At 39.4% G+C, this 27,930-nt stretch overlaps 1 protein-coding gene across 1 annotated transcript in view; it reads left to right on the top strand.

Moving 5' to 3' along the window:
• MFSD14B (major facilitator superfamily domain containing 14B) overlaps nucleotides 1-27,930 on the top strand; it is a 106,410-nt gene that overhangs the window by 13,433 nt on the left and 65,047 nt on the right. The window contains exons 2-3 of the mRNA XM_036741637.1: nucleotides 16,388-16,483; nucleotides 23,341-23,403. Coding sequence (XP_036597532.1) covers nucleotides 16,388-16,483; nucleotides 23,341-23,403 — 159 coding nt within the window. The remainder of the gene's footprint in view (nucleotides 1-16,387; nucleotides 16,484-23,340; nucleotides 23,404-27,930) is intronic.

Here is a 27,930-nt window from a genome sequence, read left to right on the forward strand (position 1 = left end):
TATACAGTGCTCCCTCTATAGTGATTTCCAGCCCCCTCAATTTGTACATTTCAGGTATTTGTCGAGTGCCCACAACACCCATGGTACTGTACCAGCTACTGTCAGATTTCCAAAGCTGAAGTTGTTGCTCACAGAATTTAACAGTTTAGAAATTTTCTGGAAGCATCAGAATGTTGGATATTCCTACAGTCAGTTTTTGCTTTCCCAGTTTATCATGTAAAGGATTCTTGACCGTGAAAAAAGACTCATGGCCTAGATTCTGGTAAACAGTCTGTAAGCCAGTATTGAGCAAATCCTCTATGCTGAACACTGCTGCAGTTATGGAAATCTATGGGAATAATCTCCAAATACTTACAACGTGTGGAACAGGAACAAGAATTACACATATGAGACAGTAACAAGCAATACAAATGGGAAAGTACATTTTCTCTGATTCATGAGTAGCATGATTCATTGAGTAGCATGTATGAGAAGTTCAGGGAGAGGCATGTCAGTCAGGACTGGAGTAGTCGTGGAATAAGTGGGACTTTAGTTGTTTGGCCTTGAAGGATTGGTAGAATTTGTTTAGGTTGAGGACATTCTAGTTCAGTTTTAGGTGGCCAACCAGCCCTCTTCTCTTTACTGCTCTCGTTCATAGTACTTTGAAGCTTATTCACATTGTCATCAACTCTGCTAGGCTAATGTGCCTTTTTAAACCTTTCAGCCCTAATGGTGGGATGAAAAGTACTGTCTCCTCTTAGAAGACCAGCGTATGTTGGACTAGGCAACTACTGTGTGTGTGTGTGTGTGTGTGTGTGTGTGTGTGTGTGCGTGCGCGCGCGCGCAAGTGTTTCTCTTGGGAACGGAAGGAGTGGCAGTGAAAAAGACTACTCTTTTTCTCAGGAATCACATCAAGCCTAAGGCTAGGCTGGAAAATAAAAATGATTCACACGTTTTAGTGTCTGTAATGCCAGCTGGCTCATTTCCCTTAGCTCTGACCCTTCCCCTGCTCTCATCTCTCTGCCTAAGATGTCTGTGATCCAGAGCACATTTATTATGTACATTGCCCTCATTGGTGCTGCCACAAGCGTAGTCTGGACCTTCTAGCTCAGATTTCCTTCCCTTTGTGGATAAGTAGCACATAGCTTAGGGGTCCAGAGTTTCTTCTTATCTAGCTATCTATGAACTCTGAGAGTACCTAGTTCTGAGGCTGAAAGCTGGCAGATGTACTGTAAGTGGCACTAGAGCAGTGGTTTCCAAAGGTTTTTTTTTTTTTTGGTTCTGCAAATCTTTTTTTCCATTTTTAAAATTTATTTTTAGTTTTCAACATTCATTTCCACAAGATTACAAGATTTTGAGTTATAAATTTTCTCCCCATCTCTACCTTCACCCCACCACAAGATGGCATGCATTTTGATTGTCCCTTTCCCCAGTCTGCCCTCCCTTCTATCACCCCACTCCACCTCCCCCGCACCCTGCCACCCCATCTTATCCCCTTTCCCCTTACTTTCTTGTAGGGCATCTGCAGATCTTTATAACAGAAAAAAAAATTTTGTGAGCCTCCAGAGTAATTTAATGTACTATTCTTAATGTTCTTTTAGATCTATTAATTAAATGCTTACAGTAACTATAATAATAAATTTTATTCCAAAACATCTAAATTAAAATTTACATTATAATGTAATGACAAAATATAACATTTTATTCTGCCTGTAATTAAATATGGAATTATAAAACTAATAATAATTATGAATCTTTTACATGGAAAATTCTGTAAGAATTAAGTAATCCAGCAAGGCCTCCTGTTTACTATTACTTAACAATACTTTTGTTTAATATAAATACCATTTTTAATGAAGTAAGTTACAACTTGGAAGATATTTACCAACATGATAATTATATTTATGTGTATACACATATATTAAGTGTGTAGCTATTTCTATATCCATTTTTATATCTATATATATAGTTTCAATGCTGGACTTCTTATTTGAACAAAGGTTTGCAATATTTGGCTAAGTACCAAAAATAATATTAAATCTCGTTCTGCATCATACTTATTTTTGTATTTTGATTTAAAACCAGAATAAAGTTGAAAATGCGTGCTAACACAAGTATATGGTAAAAAATCGTAGGAGAATTTTACAGGCTCTTTTCCTGAGAGATAGAAATTCATTTTTCTTTTTAGCCATCTAATCAAGTCAATGAAAATGGATCACTAATTAAAATAAAAGTATTTACTTTTTTGCTGGCTAATGACAAGCACTGTATTAAATGATAAATGCACTTCAAATTCAGTTGTATACATTATTTTTAACAGTGTTTTTATATAAACTAATCTTTGCAAGTAAAGAATCTTTTCAGATGTTACTTTTTTCTTTTCTGTCATTGGCACACTGACTACACTCACAGAAATGTTATTGAATGACTGTCCAGTATTGCCAACCAGTTCATTTTAAAATCTGCCAGACAAAAAGAATAGTAACTTTAAGTGGAGGAAAAGTTTAAATCAGAAAACAACCTTAATATTGCAAGGAGAGGCAGTGTAAGGTTTGTTTCTTTTAGAACATTTATAATGGTCCATGATGGTTTTCAGATGGCTTGTAATATTGATGCTTAGTGATGGTTTTCAAACAGCTTGGTCTTTGTGCTGTAGGAACATTTACTCTCATTAGTGTCCTTATTATATATTGTTCCTGGAGATATTAACTAAGGATATTATGAAAGCAGCACATTTGAAAACTAAACATTCATTTTCAAAACCAATGTATGAATATGATGTATAAAGGTTTATTACATTTGCACACAAAACAGTTGGAAATAGTGTTTTCTAACCTGCTTTTAAATCTCCCAGTTTTAAAAATATAGCACCTTCTGAGTAGTTGAAAAGTAAATGTAGTGATTGCTCAGCAACCAGTGATACACTGTGGGGTCTTCCATTTGGATCCACATTTTTTTGTGAGGTATCCTTTGCAACTGGGATAGCTGTGAACACCAAGTATAGAAGTAAACTAGACTTAGAACTGGACTTTTGAATTACTGTATCACCAAATATCAAGCCATGATTTTTAAAAAATAATGAAGCCTCTTAAATCACATTGTTCTCAATAAAATATTAAATTTTTTGTGAGTAAAAAGTCTTTTTGTACGGTAAATGAACACTATTAAGAGATTTTATTTCATCTTTCACATCATTTAATTATTTTATATTTTACAATGTGCATAATACATTAGGATAGTATGTGTGTATAATTTTTAAATAAATGTGTACTTATATTTATAGTGAATGCTCAGAAACTTTAAAGTGAAATTGATATGCTACCAAAAAAAGCTTAGACATAACTACTCCAGAAGCATGTGGACTTCTGAATTTAGAAGTCTTTGTTGTTTCAAACACTTGGGGAAAGGCTTATTCTAGGATGTGCTGGATGTGCTGGTAACAACAGGCTCCGCCACTCTCCCCCCGCCCTCCCCACCATGTGCCCCTGACACAATTTAAGTTTAATCAGTGTTATTAACATTTTCTCCATCACTTTATTAAATCTAGTCAACAGAATAGTAAATCAAGACCAGGTTTGTAGGGTTTGCTCATTTCCTAGACATAAATGCTTATGCTGAAAATTTAACAATTGATTATTTAACCTCTTCTGGCCTCAGTGTCTTGAAAGGGAGAATGAGGGGTTGGCAAATAGTTTTCTCCTTCTTGTAAGTGTGATTTATTTGCAACATTGTTAAAACAGGGGAGATTATAGTGATATATTGGTGTGGAGGGGAGTGCAAAGAATCTGGAATTCTTGGCTGTGTTTGGAATTGCAAGGACTTGGATCTGAATTCTGCCTCTGCTGTTTACTACTACCTGTGTGATTGTGGATCCCAATTTCCTCGTAAAATGAAGGGTGTTGGACCAAATGATTTCTGAAATTCATACAAAGCCTAAAACCTATGATCCCATGCACTCGAAGTGTAGGACAGGTAACAGTTTCTCTTTCTATCTCCTTATTCTCTGATATTTGATGCCAGTCATCAAACATTTAAGTGCTTATTATATATGTCAAGCACTGTGTAAAGTGCTGGGGATACAAAGAGAGTAAAACAAAAAATGAACACCCCCCCCCAATTTCTGCCCTCAAGGAGCTCATATTCTACCAGGGGAGACAATATGCAAACAACTATCAATAGAGATTTAAACAGCTGGAGAGGAGGTAGGTTGGGAACAGAGGTAAGTAGAAGTGAGATTGGAGCTGAGTCATGAAGGAAACCCCCAGGGAAGCCAGCAGGTGAGGAGCAAGAGCATCCCAGGCATATGTGAGCCAGCCAGTGAAAACACAAGGAGTTAGTTGGAAGATGAAGTGTCCTGGATGAGGAACAGAACTGTCAGTACATCCTAGAGTAAGAAGACTAGCAATATAGGAAGGGACCAAATTGTCAAATGCTTTTCTAGAGCAGGAGTTCATAACCTTTTTTTTTTTTTTTAAACTTTGATAACACCCTCCGTCAGTTTGGAAACTTAGGGGGCAGCTAGATGGTGAGGTGGATAAGGTGCTCGGGATGAAGTAAAAAAGACTTATTTTTCTGCATTCCAATCTGGCTTCAGACACGTGTTAGCTGTCTGACCCTGAGTAAGTCACTTAACCCTGTTTGCCTCAGTTTCCTCATCTGTAAAAATGAATGGCAAACCATTCCAGTATCTCTGCCAAGAAGACCCCAGATGGAATCATGAAGAATGGGACAGGACTGAAGTGACTGAACAGCAACAATTGTCTGTCTGATGAAACTTGGGGACCCCTTCTTGAGGCAGCTAGGTGGTGCGGTGGGTAGAGCACTGGACCTGAAGTCATGAAGATCTGGTTACAAATCCAGCCTCACATACCAGCTGCGTGACCTTGGACAAGTTACTTAGCTTCTGTTTGCCTCAGTTTCCTCAACTGTAAGATGGGGATAATAATGCAGCTACCTTGTGGGGTTGTGAGGAGCAGATGAGAATATTTTTAAAGGGCTTAGCGCAGTGCCTGGCACACAGTAGGTGCTATATAAAAATGCTTATTCCCTCCCCCTTTCTCAGAATGTTTTTAATTGCAGAAAATAGAATACTTATGTTATGAAGGAAGGCAATTATAATAACATATATTCATTAATGTATTAAAAAAATGAGTTTGTGCATTTCAGGTTAAGAATCGATGCTTTAATCCCTGATGCTAAGGATGTTTTATTCCACTGGGGGATATAGGTAACTAAACAGATATAAATATAATAAATTTTTTAAAATTAAAATTTATTTTTCATAAAAATTGTGAACTTAACAAGCACCAAATAAAATGGTAAATTCCACATACAAATCAGAATGGAAAAAGAACAGCTTGTTTCTCCCTCCAAAGATACAACAAATTCAATACTATTTTCTGTGTTAAAAAGTTTTTGTTTGCAGTTCCAAATTTCTTCCTCCCTTTCTCAAGCCCCTCCGTTACCCATGGAGAAGGCAAGCAAATTGATGCCCATTATACATTATGTTATTTTCAATACTGTCCTGCTTGTCTGAATTTGAGGAGGGAGTGAGATAATTTAAGGTGGGAGAGAACATCTAACATCAGAAAAGATCAGAAAAGGCTTACCTCATAGGAGGGAGGGTACATAGACTTGGGTCTTGGAGAAAGCTAGGGATTATAAGTAGGTGGAGCTGATTTCATGGAAGAGAGCCTTTGCAAAGGGCATAGCAAAGAGAACAAGATGGAATGCTTTTTTTTTTTTGCGTTCATTTATTAGTGTGGCATTTTTGTTGAGCCCATTTGTTTGCTTAGAAAATCCAGTGTTAAGATTGTAAGTAATGACATTGATTTTAGCAGCAACTGTGGTGTTTGGACCACATTGGAATAGGAGAAAGAAAATCTGGGTTAAAATTCCAGTTTTCCTCTTCAACTTCTATGATGGAGCATGTAACTTCTCTGGTCTCCATTTACCTCACTGTAACATGACAAAGGAAGCATGACAGAGAGGAGGTTGGAGAAGGAAGAAATAGAAGCAATATTGTCATTGGAATATCCTATGGATCACCTGGACAGAATGAAGAAATAGTTGAGGACTTTGGGAAATAATCACAAACCTGACATAGGGAATACAGTAATGATGGCACCCTTCAGTTATCCAGACATCTGCCAAAAAGCAGAGCAGCTAATAACTTCTTTACTTACCTTGGTAATAATTTCATCCTTTAAAAGGTGGAGGAACTAATTAGGAGGAATTCTGTGTTGGATCTGATTCTCATCTATAGGGAGAATTTGATTGCTGGCAGGGAAATGAGGGAAACTTGCAGGGAAGTCACCCATCCATGTTAGAGTTTATAGTAGAGGAGAGGACATCTGAATGCACCCTTGGTTTTTGGGAAAGCAAATTCTGTGGATTTTGAAGAAAGCTAGGTAAGATCCCATGGATGAAAATGCTTCAGAGAAATTCAGCTCAGGAGGAGTGGGAGTTGTCCAAGAATCCTGACAATACAAAGGGAAACAGTTTCAGTGAGGAGGAAAAATGGGTTTTGTTTGAAAAGACCAAATGTGGATCTGCAGGTAGGATCAACAAGCAATTTAGATAAAAAAGAAAGAAATGTATAGAAGATTGAAATAAAAGCAAATAGTGGACTATGTATACAAGAGTGTGACATGTTACGTGTCCATTATGTGATGAATACTAAAGCTCAGAACTCCTTGAGGTTAGCAAGGGAAGTTAAAGCCAACAAAAAGGTTTTTTTTTTCCTTTAAAAGTTATGTTGGGAAAAAATTTTTTAAATGTAATTGAGAAATATTTAGTGAATAAATAACAATATAGTTAAAAAAGAAAATTTATGGTTTATAATCAAGGTTAGATTTGGAAAAATGGACTTTCTGCTAAAGGAATGCTTTTACTTAATACTCAATACAATATGTGGTTTCCACAACCAAAAAAATGTGTCAAAATCTTGTGATTTTAATGCCAAACTGCAAAACAAGTGATTGTAAACAAAGGGTGACATATTACAAAATAAAATATTTTTTAGAGATGTAAAAAAAAAGTTACGTTGGGGAAAATATATATGTTCTTTGAGGATCAGAGAAAGTATAAGACCTTTGCTTAGGGTGAATTGGGTAACTGAAAAGAGGGAGAATGCAGAGCTGCTCAGCTCTTCCTTAGTTTCCGTTTTCTCTGCAAAGCAGAATGACCTTTTACACTGGAAATGATAGAACAAAAATAACTAATAGAGAGATGATAGCCAGGATGAGTAAGGATATCTTAAGAGAACATTGTAACTGGCCTTGATGAATTCTTCAGTCACCTGGCCCACAGGAACGCTATCCTCAGGTCCTGAAGGAGCTGGGGGATCTCATTGCTGAGTCACAGTCAGTGTTTTTTCAGAACTCAGGAAAAAAAGGAGAGATACCATAAGATTTGAGAAGCAGACGCTGTCCTGATTTTCAAAAAAAGCAAAGACAGTCGAGTCTGCTGACTAATCTAGGCCAATGAGTTTGACTTTAATTTCTGGGAAAATTCTAGAAAGGATTATTAAATAGACAGTTGGCAAATATCTAGAAGGGGAAGGCAATTATTATGAAGAGCCAGCATGGCAGACTAACCCCATTAACTTTTTTTTTGGGGACAGAATTACTAAAGTAGTAGATGAGGGGAATTGTGCAGATATAGTTTGTTTAGATTTTAGCAAAGTTTTTGTTCAGATAACATATTCTTGTGAAGAAGGTGGAGAGATGGGTTAGATTATAATACAGTAGATTCAGAACTAGTTGTTGACTAGCTGGACTCAGCTATGGTTGAGCATGAGTATGGTAGGAGATTTCTAGTGGAGTACACCATGGAACTGAGGATCTCTCAGACCCTTTCGGCAGATCCTTGAGGTCAAAATTATTTTTATAATAATACCAAAACATTATTTGCCTATTAAAATACTTTTTCCTTTTCCAACTAATCTATCTGTGTGAGGCTGGATTTTCTTCATATACTTCAACAGAAACAACATTGCAACAAAATGAATGCAGAAGCAGATAGCAGAATCCAGCTGTGTCCTATTAAGCTAGAAGACCTTAATGAGATTTGCATGAATATGTAAAACAGTGACAGTCTTCTCATCAGTTTTTGTTTTGTTTTGGAAAACATGATACTTTCATAAAATGTTGTGTAAACATAATGGGTTTATTTTAAAATGGATGATTATTAAAAATTATCAATTTTAATTTCTAATATGGTAAATATCTATGGATATAATCCACATAAAAGTTCTTTGGCATGCTCAGTAATTTTTAAGTGTGTAGAGGGACCTATAATAATTTTTAAGTGAGTAACAGTCTTGAAACCAAAAAGTTTGAGAACTGTTACTCAAGGGTATTTCTTGTGGAAAACCTGATGGAAGGACACTTTCAAGAGAGAATTTTTTTTTCCCTCCTTTTGGCATCTAAAACATTAGTTTATGAGTTAGCCCTTTTGAAGTAATCAAACTTTTTAACTTTTTTTCTTTCAAATTTCCTTTGTGTGCTGTTTGCATTTTTAGGAATGCCCAACTCACATTTTCTCAGGAGGAATGCTTATGAGTCAGTAGTTTTGTTCTCAAATTGATAGGCTATGATTATGCTCAGTTCTTAAGGATGTAATCCTTGGGTGCAAGCTGAATTCCTTTTCCTTAGTGTATATCATATTTTAGATTTTCCTCTTCTACCTTGTTCATAGGCAGTTTTGACTATAGTTCTCTGGCATGTAAGCTGTGTCTCTCTGACCATTTAAAATACTTTTCTTTTTGCCTTGTGAGTTCTGCATCTTGGCAACCATGTTTCTGGCCAAGTTAAACCTGGGGGAGAGGGTCTTCGACCTGTGTATTTGGTCTGTCTGCTATAAGTAGTAACACTTTGTGGCAATTTTCCTTTGTCCTTTTTAAAGAAATATTCAGATTTTTTTTATTTTACCAAATTTTTATTGGAGACAGATGAGACTTAGCATTATAGTCTGAGCTTATTTGATTTTGGGTTTACAGACTTGTGTTTCTCTCTCTCTCTCTGTTTTTTTTTTTGGTCGGGGCAGTTGGGGTTACGTGACTTGCCCAAGGTCACACAGCTAGTACATGTGTCAAGTGTCTGAGGCCGAATTTGAACTCAGGTCCTCCTGACTCCAGGGCCAGTGCTCTACTCACTGCACCACTTAGCTGCCCCATGTGTTTTTCTAATTAAACTGTCTTTTGACTTGACCCTTATTGTTGGACCATTCTATTTCTTCTTTTTTTCCCCTGGTTTTCTTTTATTTTTTCTTTTATTTTAAGATTTTCCAAATTTTTGTTCAGAGTCATGGATTTTAAAAAAAATTTCCATTGGGCTCCAGTTTCACTCCTTTCTTTGTCAACTTATTTATTATGTTTTCATGCAATTCTTGGAGTTGTAGTGGCTCTTCCATCCTCATTTCTGAGGGTCTGGCTATAGTTAATGCAGAATTATAATTTTTCCAGATATTCTCTTACCCCATAGTCATCATTTTGTATTAATAATTCTCATTTATTCTGGTTTTGTGCTGTTTTTCTACAGTAACTTCCTTGTAATCATTTTATTTTCTTCCAGTTTATGTCCTATTACTCTGTTTGGAGCGCATCTTCCTATTTGAAGGCAATGAAGGAAAATTAGACTTAGATACAATCCCTTCCTTAGCCATCTTGCTACCTTTCTGAATTTTATTTTTTTTCTGGAGCTATTTGTGATACAGTTTGAATGGGCTTCCGAAGACTTTAGTGCAGAAGTTCATTGCCTTGGTTAAAATTTAAAATACTTAATGAAACTCCTGGGAGTACTTGTTTTGTATACTCTATGTAATTATGTCATAGTGAACATTTGCTTCTTTCTCTTTTAAAAATTTTTTTTTGGAGGGGAGAAGGGAAGGTGATTGGGGTTAAGTGACTTCCCAAAGGTCACACAGCTAGTAAGTGTGTCAAGTATCTGAGCGGATTTGAATTCAGGTTTTCCTGACTCCAGGGCCGGTGCTCTACTCACTGCGCCACCTAACTGTCCCTCCTTTCTCTTCAGTTACTAAATTTTTAAATTGATTTCTCTTGTTTTCACATTTCATCATTTTTTCTCTACATCCCTCTCCTTCCTCTTCTTAAAGAGCCATCCCATATAACAAAGAGTACTTTTTAAAAGAAAAAAAAAGGAAGAAGAGGGGAAAAAACCAGCAAAATTGATCAATTCATTAGAGAAGTTTTAAAATATATGCAGTGTTGCATCTATGATCCTGCCAGTTCTACCAAGGGGTAAGATGGGGAGATATCCTCTTATACTTCTTTGGGGCCATCTTTTTTCTTTGTAATTCTGCAACTTTCATTATTGATTGTTTTGTAGTTCTTTCCATTTTTACAGTGTTGTAGTCACTATGTATATTTGCTTGACTGTTTTACTCCAACTCAGTTAATTTAAGTCCTGTTATGTATGCTTCTCTCTCTTCATCATATTTGTTTTGTTGTTTCTTATAACAGCTTGTGCTTTCTTAATTTGACAGAAGTTTTCTTTGTTTTTTCCAGGCAAGATAATCCTTAAAGATCTTCTGTGAGTATTATCACTGAGTACAGGAATTTTTTAAATCTCTTTTTCCTGTATTAGCCAACATTTCCCTGGTTTTCTTTGATCACTTTCACTTTCAGTAAAGGACACAATCTTTATTGGGTAATGAAGAGTTATAAGCTTTAGTGACTCTAAAGAAGAAGAAAAAGGACTGTACTATTAAAGGATTTTTAGCATAAATCCAGTCCCATCACAGTAATTGGTGTGGGATGCCTTGTGAGATTATTGAGAATTCAGTTTCTAGAGAGAGCACTTCCTTAGTTAAGGTAGGGGCTCTGCCAGTTTCTGAGAGGTCATTTTCTAGAGGAAAAAAAAGCTTCTCAAAAATGTTAAAAAGAAATTGACATGGTTCCTTTCTCATAATGATTGTAATGAACACATTTGTATTGTGTGTATGATATATGTGTTTATTCAGGAAAGCATAGTTGAGAATGAGCAGAAAAGAGATACAAAGGAGAGAGTGTCCAGAGGAAGGCCGCCAGAATGGTGAGAAGTCTGGAATCCATGTCATGAGAACCATGTTATGGAAGCGGCGATTGAAGAAACTGGCAATTTTTAGCTTGAGAGAAGAAAAGACATGGGTAAAACCTGCCTTCAAATATGTAAGAAGCTGTCATATAGAAGGAATAGACTTGTTCTGGTTTTATTTAACCATTTAAAATAAGTTTTAAGGAATTAGATAAGTAAACTCAAGGAATACAGCTTCACCAGAGTTTAATAATCAAATACTTGTTTCTCTAGAAGTTTATGCTCCACCTAAAGGTTCCTTCTTAGATATGGATTTCATTTTTCCTACTATAAAATTTTCTTGGCATTTAATGTATCTGATTTCTAAAACTAGGGGGTAACTAAGGAAATTATAATAGAGTACAAATTCAATTCTACCAGGGAAATGAGAGTCTTCATGGCATACCACTGCTGAGGCAGGCAAGCCAGTCTTATTGAAGGAATAAGGCACTCTGAAAGAAAGACAGGAGGGTGTAATCCTCACTCTGATGGAGACAGCTCAGAACCCTGAAGCCCAGCAGTCTTGAGAATAGCAGTGTTTTTCCTCTTCCCACCTCAGTCAGCCATACTTTTCAGTCTGTCACCCAGAGAAGCTGGGCTTTTGGCTGTTTGACCATACCAGATGGTTCAATATCAAAACCAGAAGGTTTTAGCAATGGAAATGACATTAAAGTAGATGCATTACCCTCCAAACCAAGGTGATGAATTGCCCTTTCATCCTAAAGACTACTGGGACTTTGCATCTCATCTCTCTTGGTTGGACCCTCCAGTATATGTTACCTCTCTCTAAAATGTGAGTTTCTGGAGAGGGGAAAACTATCTTACTTTTCTATTTCTGTTACCAGCACTTGGCTCAATGCTTTTGCTCATAGTAAATGCTTAATAAATATTTTGTTTTATTCATTTATTGATTCATTTATGGTGATATAGCTGCTGTTTGTCTTTTTTTTTCTTTTTGCAGCGGGAGGGCAGGGCAATTGGGATTAAGTGATTTGCCCAAGGTCATACAACTAGTAAGTGTGTCTGAGGCCAGATTTGAACTCAAGTGCTCCTGACTTCAGAGCCGGTGCTCTACTTACCGTGCCATCTAGCTGCCCCTGTCCATTGTTTTCTAAGAGGACCAGTGATATAACAGGGTGACGTCTTGACTGGTTCGTGAATTGAAGTTAAGTGAGTGTAAAGGCAATCAGTGAATGGGAAGATCTTCCCTGCCCATTTTAGTGGGCTTCGGGGGCGGGGCCCTCAGGGTCCTGGGGGGAGTGGCTAGGACTGGAGCCAAAGGTAGGCAGGCACCTGAGTTCTGGTCCATGTGATGACGTGAACCGTGTGGTGGGAGGAGCTTGCTGAACTGTTGGAGCAGAGCTAAGAGGCAGTTGGTGAGGCAGTTGATGAGAGCAGTTAAGGGCTGAAGGAGAGAGGAAGCAGTCAGCTAGCTGGAACACAGCTTGGAGATTGCAGTGGAAGTGGCAGTGATGGTGGCAGGCGCTACAGAAAAAGCAGGACTGACTCTTGTGGAGACCAGAGAGTGCTGAGCAGGGGCTTGAGGCCAGTGGGTAGTCTTCTTGCTGGAGGGCCCTGGCATTTCGGGGGGCGGGGGTGGGGTGGGCCAGGAAGCACCAGTATGGCTTGGCTTACTGCCATAATGTTTTCCTGTGGCTTCATGGTCACTATTGTGAGATGGGCATACTGGAAGGTTCTTGCCAGGATGTCGAACTGGGGACCCTGGTCCGCGGGTCTGCTACTTTTGATTTTCAATAAATGCTTTAACTCCTCTGCCTTCTACTTAGAGAGTTCCTTATATCCTGCGATTCTGGACCATTCAGGCATATCTTTGAAGTCTTGAATTCCACCTTAATGATATAGTGAGGCAGAGATATGCAGAGTTATCAGCCTCACTGTCCCAGAGTCATTGAAGTCCATTGGCAAAATAAAAGTCAAGACAACTGGTGATAGCCTAGGATGCAGAAGAATGACTTTGGCATTGTGACCAAGCTCTAAGTGCCTGTTTCAACTGCCTTCATGACCTTGGAAAAAATTGATCTCATCTGCCCATTTCACAGGTGGGGCAGGGAGGAGGAGGGAAGGGGTAAGGGAAGGGAATCTTCACATGCTTAGGATAGATGGATAGATACCCTGCACCGCCCCGCCCCCCCCATCTCTTTGCTTTGTTTTAGCCTACTACATTTAAACTCTTTATTTTTCTAGATATTGTGATTTTTAAATATTTTTATGTGATAGCGTTATGGTAACTCTTAGATTTTATTCTAACTTCTTGTTTTTTCGGTGTGTGTGGTGGTGGTGGTGTATGTACGTATATGTTCTCTTTTAGATGTGTTTCTTGTATAAGCTGGATTTCTGGCCTTTACTCTCTTATCTTTTCTGCCACTTTTGTTTTATTTTGAATTCTTTTTTTTCCTTTTTTTAAATTTTCATTTATTTATTTAATATTTTCAGTTTTTAGCACTGATTTTCACAAAAGTTTGAATTACAAATTTTCTCCCCATTTCTATCCCCCCCCCCACTCCAAGGTGGCATAGATTCTGATTGCCCCATTCCCCAGTCAGCCCTCCCTTCTGTCACCCCACTCCCCCCATCCCCTTTTCCCTTTTTTGTAGGGCAAGGTAGATTTTTATGCCCCATTGCCTGTATATCTTATTTCCTAGTTGCATGCAAAAACTTTTTTTTTGAACATCTGCTTTTAAAACTTTGAGTTCCAAATTGTCTCCTCTCTTCCCTTCCCACCCACCCTCCCTAAGAAGGCAAGCAATTCAACATAGGCCACATGTGTATCATTATGTATAACCCTTCCACAATACTCATGTTGTGAAAGACTCACTATATTTTGCTCCTTCCTAACCTATCCCCCTTTATTGAATTTTCTCCCTTCACCCTGTCCCCTGTGGTAGCTGAACAGAGTGAACTCCTTTCACTCTGTCCCCGTAGTTTTTTCCCACCAACCTTCTCTGTTGTCTTTGGTGTTTGTGGGTTGAGAAGTCTGGTAACTGCCACAGCTCACTGATTCAGTGCGCTAGTGCCTGTTCTGCCCAGCTCCTGGTCTGGTTGGTTTGGGTGCCGCCCATGCTGGGCTCCATTCCCCTCTGCTCCCAGCTCTGTGCAATAGACCTTACTGAGAGACCATCCAGGCTGTCCTGGGTGAGCCCTGCTTCCCTCTGCTATTTCGTGGGTTCTGCAGTTCTAGAATTTGTTCAGAGCCATTTTTATAGGTGTTTGGAAGGTCCTGGGGGAGAGCTTTAGGTGAATCCCTGCTTTCCAGCTGCCATCTTGGCTCTGCCCCCTTATTTTGAATTCTTTGATCCATTCACATTTAAAGTTATGATTATTAATTATGTTTTTTTCTCTTTTCCTGTATTTAGTTTGTACTCAGTTCTTGAGATTAATTTTTTAACTAAATAAGAAATTTTTTACACTGTTTTGTTGCTAGCCTTCTCTTTCTCCTTCCCCCCAATTCTTATTTACTTGCCCAGCCTAGTGTTTTATCTTTTTATTTATTTATCTATTTTTCTTCCTCTTTTGATATTTTACTTTATTTACCCAGTTAGGGCGTGGTTCTTGGTTTTAATCCTTGCTCCTTTGACCTCCGGAATATCATATTCCAAGCCCTTCTATCCCGTAATGTGGAAACTGCTAGATCTTGTGTTATCCTGATTGTGTTTCCAGAGTACTCAAATTGTTTTTTTCTGGCTGTTCGCAGTATTTTCTCCTTGATCTGGGAAACTTGGAATTTGGCGACAATATTCCTGGGAGTTTTCTTTTTGGGATGTTTGACTTTGTTGACTTCTTATGGCTGTATTTTTTGGTCTTTGTCACCAAAAAGAGATTCCAAAGTCTGAGTCTGAGTCTGCATCCTTTTTCTCTGCCTGTTCATGTCCTCAGTCAACTATTTGACCCTTGAGTTTTTTGTCAGGGTGTGACTGCTTGTAGAGTAGAGAGTACTTTATCCCAAGCTTGAGCGACTGCTCTGCTGTTTTCAGAGCTACTTCTACACAGCAAGCTCTGCCACTCCAGTGCTCCTTCTCCCCCAAGAATCATCAACCAGGATTGTGGCCCATATCCAGGCAGGGCAAATCAGGCTTTGCACTCCCATTCTAATCCGCTGCTTAATTCCTCCCACCAGGTGGGCCTGGGGCCAGAAGGAACTGCAGCTGTAGCTCTGGAAGCAGCCTCAGAGCTGCCCCACCTCCCCCGCCCCTGGGGGGGTGGCTGACATTGAACTCTTTTCACTCTGTCCCAGCAGCTTTTCCCACTAACCTTCTCTGTTATCTTTGGTGTTTGTGGGTTGAGAAGTCTGGTAACTGCCACAGCTAAATGATTCAGAGCCCTATGGCCTGTTCCTCCCGGCTCCCGTTCTGATTGGTCCTGGTGCGGTCCATGCTGGGCTCTGCTCCACTCCCAGCTCTTTGCAACAGACCCTTCCCAGCAACCACCCAGGTTGTTCTGGGCTGGAGCCCTACTTCCCTCTGCTATTTTGTGGGTTCTGCAGTTCTAGAATTTGTTCAGAGCCAATTTTTTTTTGGAAGGGGGAAGGCAGGGCAATTGGGATTAAGTGACTTGCCCAAGGTGACACAGCTTGTAAGTGTGTCAAGTGTCTGAGTCCAGATTTGAACTCAGGTCGTCCTCACTCCAGGGCTGGTGCTGTACTTACTCGCCACCTAGCTGCCCCCAGAGCCATTTTTTATAGGTGTTTGAAGGGACCTGGGGGAGAGCTTAAGCAAGTCCCTGCCTTCCAGCCACCATCTTGGCTCAGGCCCCACTGTCTGTGTTTTTCAAGGTCAATAAGGGAGGGTGAGATAACTCATTGCTTACTCTGCCATCTTGGCTCCTGGAAGGGGAAGGCACTTTTTAGTCGTGTATGTGTTTGTGTTTTCAAATTGGTGTATTCTACTATTTAGGTATATGATCTACAGATATTTCTAATCAGGATGATTAGAAAGGATTTTTATTTTTGATCAGTAAATCTTATCTTATTCCTTTTTATGTTTTTGATCTTATAAAAATGCTTTTTTAAAAAATGTATTATTACTATGTAATGTATTTCTGAAGTTGAGCTTTAAGTGAAAATAAGGCCATGGTATATTATTTTAAACATTTTCACAATTTTCTTTGCTCTTGACATTTTATACAATGCTAGCTTGGTATCTGGCATAATTACATGTATGATGGATTCTTTAAAGATATAGAGAGGCCCAAGGTATTTTATCCTGTGTTTAAAAGAAAAAAATATTAAAGTTTTTCAAAATCTGTCATGTTTTGGAAAGTCATGTATTATTTGGCCACAATTTTTTCATATTTCTTTTTTTTTTTTTTTTTTTTAGCATCAAGGTATTGGCCATCCTAGCGTATACCATGCAGTTGTCGTCATCTTCCTTGAGTTCTTTGCTTGGGGTCTGCTTACAACTCCTATGCTCATAGTAAGTATTTCTTGGGAATAGTTGTTGCCAGTGATTTTAAATCTCACTATTTTTGTATGAGCATTTTTGTGTTTATTTGCATCAGTTCTGTTGATTGCTATTTGGACATTATAATGAATGATGAGCTGTACTTGGAAAAGCCTGAGTCGTCTTGGCCATATTGTGGGGGAGGTCGACAGTATTTAGCTTGTGTAGGTGCTTGTGGTCCCCCTCTTTTGTGGAAAATAGCTCAGAAGGAAAACAGTATAGTAGGTACCAGAGCTGCAGAGGTAGTGACATTTTTATTTGAAAAAGGCTAAGGATCTTCTAAATTAGTAAGAACATTATCTTTCTTTTGGTGTAAAGAAAAATATTATCTTAGCAGATTGAACATTATATACATTTATGCTTAGGTACCTGAGGGGAGGAGGGGAATATTTTTATTGCTAAGTATTTACTAGGTACTTATAGAAATACATGTTGCATATCAATAGGTTATTTCAGGGCAGCTAGGTAGCACAGTGGACAGAGTGCTGGGCCTGGAGTCAGGAAGATCTGAGTTCAAATTTTGACTTAGACAGTTACTAGCCTTGTGACCATGGGCAAGTCAAGTTGCCCTGTTTTCCTCAGTTTCCTCATCTGTAAAATGAGCTGGAGAAGGAAATGGCAAACCCTTCCAGTATCTTTGCCAAGAAAACCCCAAATGGGGTCACAAAGAGGCAAACATGATTGAATGACAACTAAAGTTATTTTAGTAGAATTATGTTGGTTTTATAATTATATTTTTTAAAATCCAGAAATATTAAATTTCTAGGCAAAGTATGGAATTGGAATTATCGTAAAGATCCTCATCTTAGCTGTAGAAACCATGTAGGTATAAGTATAATGTATAGAAGAAGCTCAGTATACAAGAACATGGATTTATTATGGAGAGTGCCATTATAGAGGTAACCACTAGAACAGTTTAAATACAATTGGATTTTAAAAAAGTTTATAACTTTTAAGCAACATAGCTATAGATAGTAGATAGTATGACACTACTATTCTTACATGATTATTTTTGTTAATAGAAATTTTTGATAGAAATTACTTAGAATTAATGTGTAAACTATTGCTCATTCTGTGATGAATTGTGTCAGTAAATGTGTACCTGCCAGGAGGGATCTAAAAAGCATGCTGAATGTTATAGAATCTTGGGCAAGAATCTGCAGACTTTCAGGGCACAGGTGAGTGTTTTCCTTTTTATTGCCAAGGGTAATCAAGGATGTAGAGATAAGATTGGTTAAGAAGTAAACATCTGGTTGATAAGATGATGTTTGAGAATGGGATTTGTTTAAAATTTTTGTTTAAATTTAAAAGAATAACAGGTGCCTGGCCAGGGGTAGAATATATGTGACAAGGACTATCAAGAATGTATTTGCCTGGAATCTTGAAAATTTAATCAAAAGGGCTTTAAATTGAAAATAAAAATTATGGAGGTGGGGCAGGGGGATTGGAAAGGATAGAAAACTGACTGTGTATATCTAGCCAGCTAGATTTAGAGTAGCTAAGTTATAGGAAGAACAGTAGCATTAGAGGAACTCATAGTAGTCAAAATTTAAGAAAGGAGCAATCTGTAAAACCTATAGCCTGACCTTTATACAAAAATGAACAAAATGTGGATAACAAGTAAGGTGAACTAAGCAGAGTAAGGCAGATTTGACCCCAGAGGTGTCACTTATACTTTTGGCTAAGAAGCATGAGGGGGATGGATCTCCTTTTTCAGAAGAAACACCATTGGTAAAAAGATAAATGGAGGTAGGGTGATGGGAACCATTGTATGTTAATAAAATAGACTCATGTGAGGACATCTGGGGCCTGTGGCAGGACTGGGGAGGGAGGAAAGTATGCTAGAGGGTGATTGAGTGAGAATGTCACCGGAAGCAGAAAGAGTAGCAATATTGTCATTAGAGCATACTGCAGACTTCTCGGATGAAAAGAGGAATAGAGGAGGACTTTGGGAAATGGATCACAAATCTGGTAGGAGTCATGATGTGGTGATGGGGGATTTTAATTATCTGGGTGTCTACTGCTTCCATGTACCTCTCTCCGTAGTAAGGAGAGGAGTAGTAGTAGTAGTAGTAGTAGTAGTAGTAGTAGTAGTAGTAGTAAGGAGCTACCTTAAGCACCTGTATGGGTTCTGACTCCCCAGAGTCTGTGGAATCCATGCCCACAATACGCCCTCCCTAATCAGCTACCACAACTGAAAATGACCTCCACTTCAGCAAGGGTGTTCTTTCCCTTGATTATTTTGCTCCCCAAACCTTCAGCAGAAACTGGGATACCCCTGTGAAGTTCTCATGGTTTCCCTGGTTACAATGGTAGCCTGGCTGCTTGTATATAGCAGCCCTTTATGTGGCAGCACCATTCCACCAACCTCCAAGACACAGTGATTCAGGCATATGGCCTCTAGTCCTGTAGTTAGAACAGTCTAAGCCTTGGTCAAACCTGAGCCCTCGCCTTAAGGAGACTTGTTCTAATAACTCCTCAGATCTGGATATAAAACCGTAGGTGGCCCCGAATGGCCTAATGGGGTTGAGAAATGACTAGATGAGATAGAGACTTGCTGGAATGTTCCAAATTTTGGTGGAGCAAAAGGATACCTATTGCTCAAGTCTTATATATTCTGGTATAATTTTACTAACACCCTCATAGGCTGCATCAATTATCTTGTCCAGTGTTTCAAAAGCAACCCAGAGCTCCCTGTAGGAAAGAGTATCATTACCCTGTATTCACTTAATTTAGAGATAATAAGATGCCTCTTCCCATCTTCCTTAGAATGCGCATCTGTGTGAACAGTCTTGTTTACCCAGATAGTTGCTAGGGCTGTTCTAATCTCCCTTCAGAGTTCAGCAGTTGATCCGCCTGGGAAATTAAACCCTGAAACCACTGAGGTGGGGCTCTACCCGAAAGGGGAGATTAATTACACCCTGAGCAGGCTGGCCTTATGGATAGGGGGGCAGGACTTCTCTTAAGGGAGCATAAATCCTGTTTACCAAATCCATTAAAGGTGGTACAGTGAGTAGAGCATCAGGAGTAGAGTCAGGAGGACCTGAGTTCAAATTTGGCCTCAGACTCTTGACACACTTCCTAGCTGTGTGACCTTGGGCAAGTCACTTAATCCCAATTGCCCTGCCTTCCCCCCTCCAAATATATACATACATATATATATATATGTGTGCGTGTGTGTGTGTGTGTGTGTGTGTGTGTATTTTTTTTCTTTTTTTTTTTTAAGATTTTACCTCCTCCTTTGATGTCTCCTCTTGGATAAATGGCTATAGAGGAATTTATCTTTTTGGGGCCAAATCTAACAAACTCCCCATTTTAGCCACCTGAAAAAGGACAAATGGGAAATCTTTATTTGGGGGTCTCTTACTTTAGTAGAAAGAACACACTTTCTGTAAGGGCTCCAAGCCAGTGAACTCTATTACTGACGAAAACCTGAGAGTTACCCCCAGTAGATCACATCTTCATTAACCTTTGTTCTAATGATGAATTAGTTTGGTATTTGAACTTAGGCAGCCTTCCAAGTTGGTTGGTGGCAAAAGCTCCCTCACCCTCTAGCTCCCATATTGAAGTCACTCCCCAGGAGGTAGGGGCAGGTAGGGTAGTAATGAGGTAAGCTCAAGGATCTGGTCTTACCTGAACTCGTTCCCAAGCCTCATCTTCAGCCCTGCTCCCATTCTCTTCCTTTATAACTCTAATTTCCACTGAGTTTAACAGTTTAAGACATTGTCCAGTGAAACCTCTGGGTCAGAGATTGTGTTATCTGTACCTTCTCCCCGGCTCCCAACCATGTTGTTGTCATCCTTTTTCACTTGTGCTTTTGTTACTAGGTCTATAAACTGTTCTGCCTTAAGAACTAGAAAGCTAGCATTCATATAGAGCTTTATTTATGTCATATTATGTGTTATATTGCATTCACAGAGTGCTTTATATATGTGACCTTATTTGGTCCTCACAACAGTCCTGGGAGGTAGATGCTTTTATTATCCCCATTTTACACATGAGGGAACTCAGACTGAGAGGAGTCAAGTGACTTGTGCAGGGTCACACAGCTAGTAAGTGTCTGAGGTAAAGGCTATCCTAGTTCTGAGTTCGTTGCCCTCTCCCCTGTGCCACCAGGCAAAGACCTCAAAAATCAAAAATACATTCACCTTCCCCTCCAGTTGCTAAATATGCAAAACCAGTTTATCTTCATTTTCCAAATGTGGTTGGTAATCTAGCTCTTTCAAAACCATCATTAAGAGCCAAGGAATACATAGTTTGGTTATATTCCTGCTCTCCCTGTCTAGCTTCTTAAGTATTTCTCCCCCAACCCCTGAGTGTTAGTGGCTGTCACCTCCTTATCCCATTGAGCGGGCTCACCGTACACCCGTAACACAGCTCTAGCCACAGTTTTCCCAGGTACTGTATCTGACAGTGACTGCCTGAGGCTTCTGTACCACATACCCTCCACTTAGCAATTAATTTAACAGTTAAATCATTGCAAACAAACCAATACATTTAAGCCTCAGGGACAAGGGAGCCAAACCAGTTATTCTGCTAGTCTTCTGGGCTGACCAGATCCCAAGGACAACCTTCCTCCTCCAAGGGAAGCCAACTGTCTTCATAAAATGGATGCTATTCCTATTATCTTCTCCTTTCTCCTCTATGAGAAACTTTCTGAGGGCATTGACTACAGTGCTGGGCATTTAGAAAGACACTTACACAGTATTTGTGGTTTTATTTTACTGAATTGAATTGTTACCTAGACTGGGATTTATCATTGCTTTTTGTGGGTCTCAATTGGTTTATCTATAAAATGGGGGCATTGGACCAGATTGAGAATTGCCTCAAGGTTTGTTTTTGATGTGGTACACAATCAGATATATGTATATGTGAATTTCTACATATAATTAATCACGTTCATTTTCAGCTGTAGTTTACTGATTGATCCAAATCTGAGTCATTAAAAGAGCAACAGACTTGAGTAAGTAGACCTTTGTTTGAAGCCTGCCAAAGAGGTGTCAGGTTTCAAACAGAGGTCTGTTTTTATACCAGTGGGATCATAGGCAAGTCATTTAACATCTGTGACCCTCAGTTTCCTTATTGAAATGAGGATAAAAGCCTACTCTCAGAAGGCTAGAAAATGTTTTCTGACTTTTAAATTGCTATATGAATGTGAGTTGTTTTCTGGCTATACAGTGGCATCACACAAAGACAGATTAGTGGCAGATTGGTGGTTAGTCTTTACTGGTCTGCTAGTTCATTTGTATCACCTACATGAAAAAAATTTTGCTTAAATTTGAAAGTGTGCTGTGACCCCACTGTTTATGTAGTCATTTCTCCAAATGTTGGATACCAAGATTTCAAAGGCCAAGTGATACTATAAAGGTGAGTTGACAGTATCTGGCAGCTTGAATGGTGGGGAGGGGAATGAATGAGATTGAAGAACTGGGGTTGACTCCAAAGTTGCACACCTGGTTAACTGGCAGGATGGTGGTGCTCTTGAAAGGAATGGATAGGTTAGGAAGAGGGGGAAGTTTTTGGGGGAAAGAGAATGAATTCTGTTTTGGACATGCTGAATTTGAGATGCCTGTGGGACAATCCAGTTGGAGATATTCATTAGGCAGTTAGTGATGTGGTACCAGGACTTAGGAGAGAGGCTGATCTGGGAATCATCTGCCTGGAGATGATAGTTGAACTCATGGAAGCTGATGGAATCACTGAGGAAGAAAGTTTAGAGAAAGAAGAGGGCCTGGAATAGACCCTTGTGATACAGCCATGCATAGGGGACAAGACTTGGATGATGATGCAGCAAAAGAAATTATGAGAGAAAAAAACAGGAAGAACCCCTGTAATGATTACCTGGGCAGGAGAAAGTGATCAGGAGTTTTGGGGTGGTCAGAAATGTCAGATGCTGCCAAGAGGTCAAGAAGGAGGAAGACAAAAAAAAAACCCATCAGATTTTGTCAAACAAAAGATTTGTGGTAACCTTGGAGAGAGCCAAACAGGTTTAAGCAGTGAGTGAAGGGAAAATAGAGGAAAAACTAGCAAATATAGATAGCTTGGCTGGAAAGAGGAGAGAGAAAGAGTTTTAGGGAGTGGTACTTGGGCATTTTTCTAGGCAAAAGGGAAAGAACCAGTACATAGATAGAGGTTGAAAAGTAGAGGGGAAGGGGAATAAATACAAGCTGCTGGGAGAATATTTGAGGGCATAAGCAGGGAAGTTGGCCTTGTCTAGGAGATGAGTCACTGTTCACTAGAGACTGAAGCAAAAATGGGGACTGTCATGTGGTTTTTGAGATGTAGAATGGTGGGGGGGAGGAGCGGGGAGAAAGAGCTCACAACAGATATCTTCTAATCTTTAGCAAAATATGAGATGTCCTCTGCTTGAGAGGGACAGAGGAAGAAGGGTGAAACTGAGACCAAAAAAGTTTTGAACAGCTATTCTGGGAAATGTAGACAGCCTTGCTGCAATGATGAGATACCATAAATATTTTATTGGATCTGATCATCATGTTTGTGTGACTTCTGGCACCATTCAGCAATTCCATACTTGTATATTCCAACTGAAAACTTTTGGATCTAATTGACAAAATTAAATAGTACCTGATCTGGCCTAAGTCAAGGACTTTGAACAGTGAAGAGTTACTGATAGTTACTGTATTTCTCTAAATATTGATGAGTTTTGATGGTAGAGGGTATGTTTGAGAATAATGGCAAAAAATCTTGTGGCAAAATTTCTCTGTATTTCTCTGAAAAGAAAGGTGTTTTTTTTTGTTTGTTTTTCTAAGTTTGCATTTCAACATGTGATGTAGTTTATTTGACAGTCTCTCTCTCTCTCTTTTTGGCAGGTCCTACATGAAACATTTCCTCAACATACTTTCCTCATGAATGGTCTCATTCAGGGTGTGAAGGTAAAAAAGACTTGTTTGTGTGGGTTGAAAAAGGACTGAAGCTAGAATTATAAATAAGATCTTTAGGGGATTCAGGTAATGCTTGGGGAGACAACTAATGTTTCATCTGGAGATCTAGGTTTAGGTTCTGACCTGAATTACATTGGAAAAACAAAGTAACTTTATTTATCAAGTTTAGTAATATCTTAAAACAACAGCTTGAACCTGCTGTAGTTTTACTGAATTTTCATGAACATTTTCTAGGTAATTTTCGAAGGGTTTCCAAATTATAGCAGTTTTTAGTTCTTTTCTCCCACAATCTGGGAAGCTGGATAAATGTTATTACCCTTTACCTGCTCACAGAATCTTAGGCAAAGAGGGAATAAACAACTAACTACATTGAATGGAACCTTTTGGTAAAACTGAATTGGGATCATAGTACTCAGAATCCTTAATCCGGCATTTAGTCTCATTCTCTATTGTACTCCTACATCTCCCTAAAACACCACCACCATAAATTAATGGGTATCTTGAGCAATGTTTCATAGTTATACTTTACAGATTTCCCACAAGGGAGTGTCATTTGGGATTTACCATTTGCTTCTCTGGCAAACTGTGACCTGCGCACATTTTTGTAGTATACCTCATAGACCTCATCTACCATGGAAATGAACCATGTGCAAAGCTGTTTTCCCTCCAAGGGATTTTTGTTTGTTTGTTTGTTTTGGCAGGGCAATTGGGGTTAAATGACTTGCCCAAGGTCACTTAGCTAGTACATGTGTCAAGTGTCTGAGTCCAGATTTGAACTCAGGTCCTCCTGACTCCAGGGCTGGTGCTCTAGTCACTGCGCCACCTAGCTGCCCCAAGGGATTTTTTTAGTAGGAGAGGCCACTATGCAGCTAGGGAGCATAAACATTTGTTGGAGGTAAAATTATTGTATGTGACATCGTTGGATAATAGCATAAGGCTGAATGAGGTAAGGCAGATGTTGATTGGCACTGTGGTTGGGAGTCTCAGAAGCAAGGAAGGGGAAGGAATTGGGTGGGCTAGAGTTGTAGTAGAAGGTGCTATAGTAGAAGAGGGGTGGGACATGGTTTGGGCCTTCACAATGGAAAGGATTTGGATGGACAAAGGGAGGGAAAGAAGGTAGCATAGAGGTAGGGATGAGCATGGTGTGCAAAGGGTACAATAGATTGACTGGCTTAACTGGAGGGATGTGTTTTGGGGACAAAACAGGGGAAAGAGTATCTATTAACATTCATATCACACTGAGTCCTTCCCTAAGGAGCTCAGTATGTGGCTTAGAGCCTTTCTTGCCACCCCATCCTTGCTTTCAAAGCTTGAATATTTGTTTTGATGTCCCTTTGAACAGCTTGGCATCACCCAGAAACGTGCCATCTCCATGGTCTTGAATTTGGAAATTCCCTTCTCTTTTGATCCTTCCTTGTTTTTTAATCCTTTATTGATTCTGTCTTTATATACACACACACACACACACATACATATATACACATTCACTTATATACATAAACATATATATATATGCATATTCCCTTCAGCTACCCTAATACTGAGGTCTCGTGAATCATACACATCATCTTTCCATGTAGGAATGTAAACAAAACAATTCAACTTTAGTAAGTCCCTTGCAATTTCTTTTCTTGTTCTTTTTCTTGATTACCTTTTCATGCTTCTCTTGATTCTTGTGTTTGAAAGTCAAATTTTCTATTCAGCTCTGGTCTTTTCACTGAGAATGCTTGAAAGGCCTCTATTTTATTGAAAGTCCATATTTTGCCTTGGAGCATGATACTCAGTTTTGCTGGGTAGGTGATTCTAGGTTTTAATCCTAGCTCCATTGACCTCCGGAATATCGTATTCCAAGCCCTTCGATCTCTTAATGTAGAAGCTGCCAGATCTTGGGTTATTCGGATTGTGTTTCCACAATACTCAAATTGTTTCTTTCTGGCTGCTTGCATTATTTTCTCCTTGACCTGGGAGCTCTGGAATTTGGTGACAATATTCCTAGGAGATTTCCTTTTGGGATCTATTTGAGGAGGTGATTGATGGATTCTTTCAATTTCTATTTTGCCCTGTGGCTCTAGACTATCAGGGCAGTTCTCCTTGATAATTTCTTGAAAGATGATATCTAGGCTCTTTTTTTCATCATGGCTTTCAGGTAGTGCAATAATTTTTAAAGGATCTCTCCTGGATCTATTTTCCAGGTCAGTGGTTTTTCTGATGAGATATTTCACATTATCTTCCATTTTTTCATTCCTTTGGTTCTGTTTTATACTATCTTGATTTCTCATCAAGTCACTAGCTTCCACTTGCTCCAATCTAATTTTTAAGGTAGTATTTTCTTCAGTGGTCTTTTGGACCTCCTTTTCCATTTGGCTAATTCTGCCTTTCAAGGCATTCTTCTCCTCATTGGCTTTTTGGAGCTCTTTTGTCATTTGAGTTAGTCTGTTTTTTAAGGTGTTGTTTTCTTCAGTATATTTTTCAGTATTTTTTTGGGTGTCCTTTAGCAAGTCATTGACTTGTTTTTCATGGTTTTCTTGCATCCTTCTCATTTCTCTTCCCAATTTTTCCTCTACCTCTCTAACTTGCTTTTCCAAATCTTTTTTGAGCTCTTCCATGGCCTGGGACCAGTTCATGTTTTTCTTGAAGGCTTTTGTTGTAGGCTCTTTGACTTTGTTAACTTCTTCTGTCTGTATGTTTTGGTCTTCTTTGTTACCAAAGAAAGAATCCAAAGTCTGAGACTGAATCTGGGTGCGTTTTTGCTGCCTAGCCATATTCCCAGCCAACTAACTTGACCCTTGAGTTTTTCAGCAGGGTATGACTGCTTGTAGACGAAATAGTTCTATGTTCCAAGCTTGGGGGGATGCACCAGCTCTGCCACACCAGCGCTCCTCCTTCCCCAAGAACCCCCAGCCTGGACTGGACTTATATCTTCAGCAGGCTCTGTACTCCTGCTCTGATTGGCCACTTAATTCCTCCCACCAGGTGGGCCTGGTGCCAGAAGCAACTGCAGCCGTACTTCTGTAGCTGCCCCACCTCTGCTGCCCCCGGGGCTGTAGCCGAACCCCGAACTCCTTCCACTCCTGCAGCTTTTCCCACTAACCTTCTCTGTTGTCTTTGGTGTTTGTGGGTTGAGAAGTCTGGTAACTGCTGCAGCTCACTGATTCAGGGTGCTAGGGCACACTCCTCCTGACTCCTGGTCTGGTTGGTCCGCGCGGCTCACGCTGGGCTTTGCTCCGCTCCGCTCTGCTCCCAGCTCCATGCGGGATAGACCTCACCCAGAGACCATCCAGGCTCTCCTGGGCTGGAGCCCTGCTTCCCTCTGCTGTTTTGTGGGTTCTGCCATTCTAGAATTGGTTCAGAGCCATTTTTTATAGGTTTTTGGAGGGACTTGGCGGGGAGCTCACGCTAGTCCCTGCTTTCCAGCTGCCATCTTGGCTCCGCCCCCCAAGCCTTATGATGTAGGACCTTCTTAAAAGTAAGTATAGCCTCTTTTCTAGAGGCAACACGGTGGCCCATTTTATATTATGTTAAACTTAGAAGACGGAATGATAAACTTAAGAGTTAGGAAGACCTGAGTTTCAGTCCTGCTTTAGAAACTTAGCTTTGTAACCCTGGGTAAGTTATTAAATCTCTCTGAACCATAGTTTTCCTCATCTGTAAAATTGAGATAAAAATAGTGCCTACCTCCCTAGGTTATTGTGAGATTCAAATCAGATTACATATATACATATGTATGTGTGCGTATATATGTACACGTATATAAATGCCAGCTATTATTAATGTTGTTGTTGTTGTATCCTGGTATAGGAGTGAGATCTAGTGCCTTTTTTTGGGAGGCAGTTGGGGTTAAATGACTTGCTCAGAGTCACACCGTTAGTAAGTATCTGAGGCTGGATTTGAACTCATGACTCCAGGGCCAGTGCTCTATCCACTGCACAGTCTAGCTACCTCAATCCAGTACCTTTTGACCTGGAGTCAAAGGCATTTTGGTGTGTGTGCTCTGGAATGTTCATAGTAATAACTAAAATCACAGAAACTCTCTAATTGGTACAGTATACACCCAAGAGTCATTCTAAGGGAAAGCTGTATAGACTACAAATTTTTAAACTTAGACAAAATCACTGTTATGGACATGAAATTTACTAGCAGTATTAAGTCGCATAAAAACGAAGACAAAAACTCAAATATCCATCCAGTCTAAGGAGATTTCTGAAGAAAGGGAGTGAGATTTAAAATCTTGGAAAAGTAGGGAGAAGAAAGGGGCTGCCGACTAGATTTAATTCCTACCCATCAGTTTAGTTGGTTTGTATTCTACTCAGGTATCTATAGGCTTTCCTTTTGCTCTCCAGTCTGTGGTTATCTGCTTATGTGTTACTCTTGCCTTCCCTACTTGGTGTCCCTAAATTTGGGTGGAAAGCCCCTCCCTCAAGTCCACAAGAATTTGAAAACAAATAATTCTCCTGAATAAATTTGAACAGTCTAGTCCTAAGATTCTCAGTCCTCCCAGGAAAGTTCTAAAGGTTTTCT

This window comes from Trichosurus vulpecula, chromosome 1, assembly GCF_011100635.1.
Source record: "Trichosurus vulpecula isolate mTriVul1 chromosome 1, mTriVul1.pri, whole genome shotgun sequence".
Classification (NCBI taxonomy): Eukaryota; Metazoa; Chordata; class Mammalia; order Diprotodontia; family Phalangeridae; genus Trichosurus; species Trichosurus vulpecula.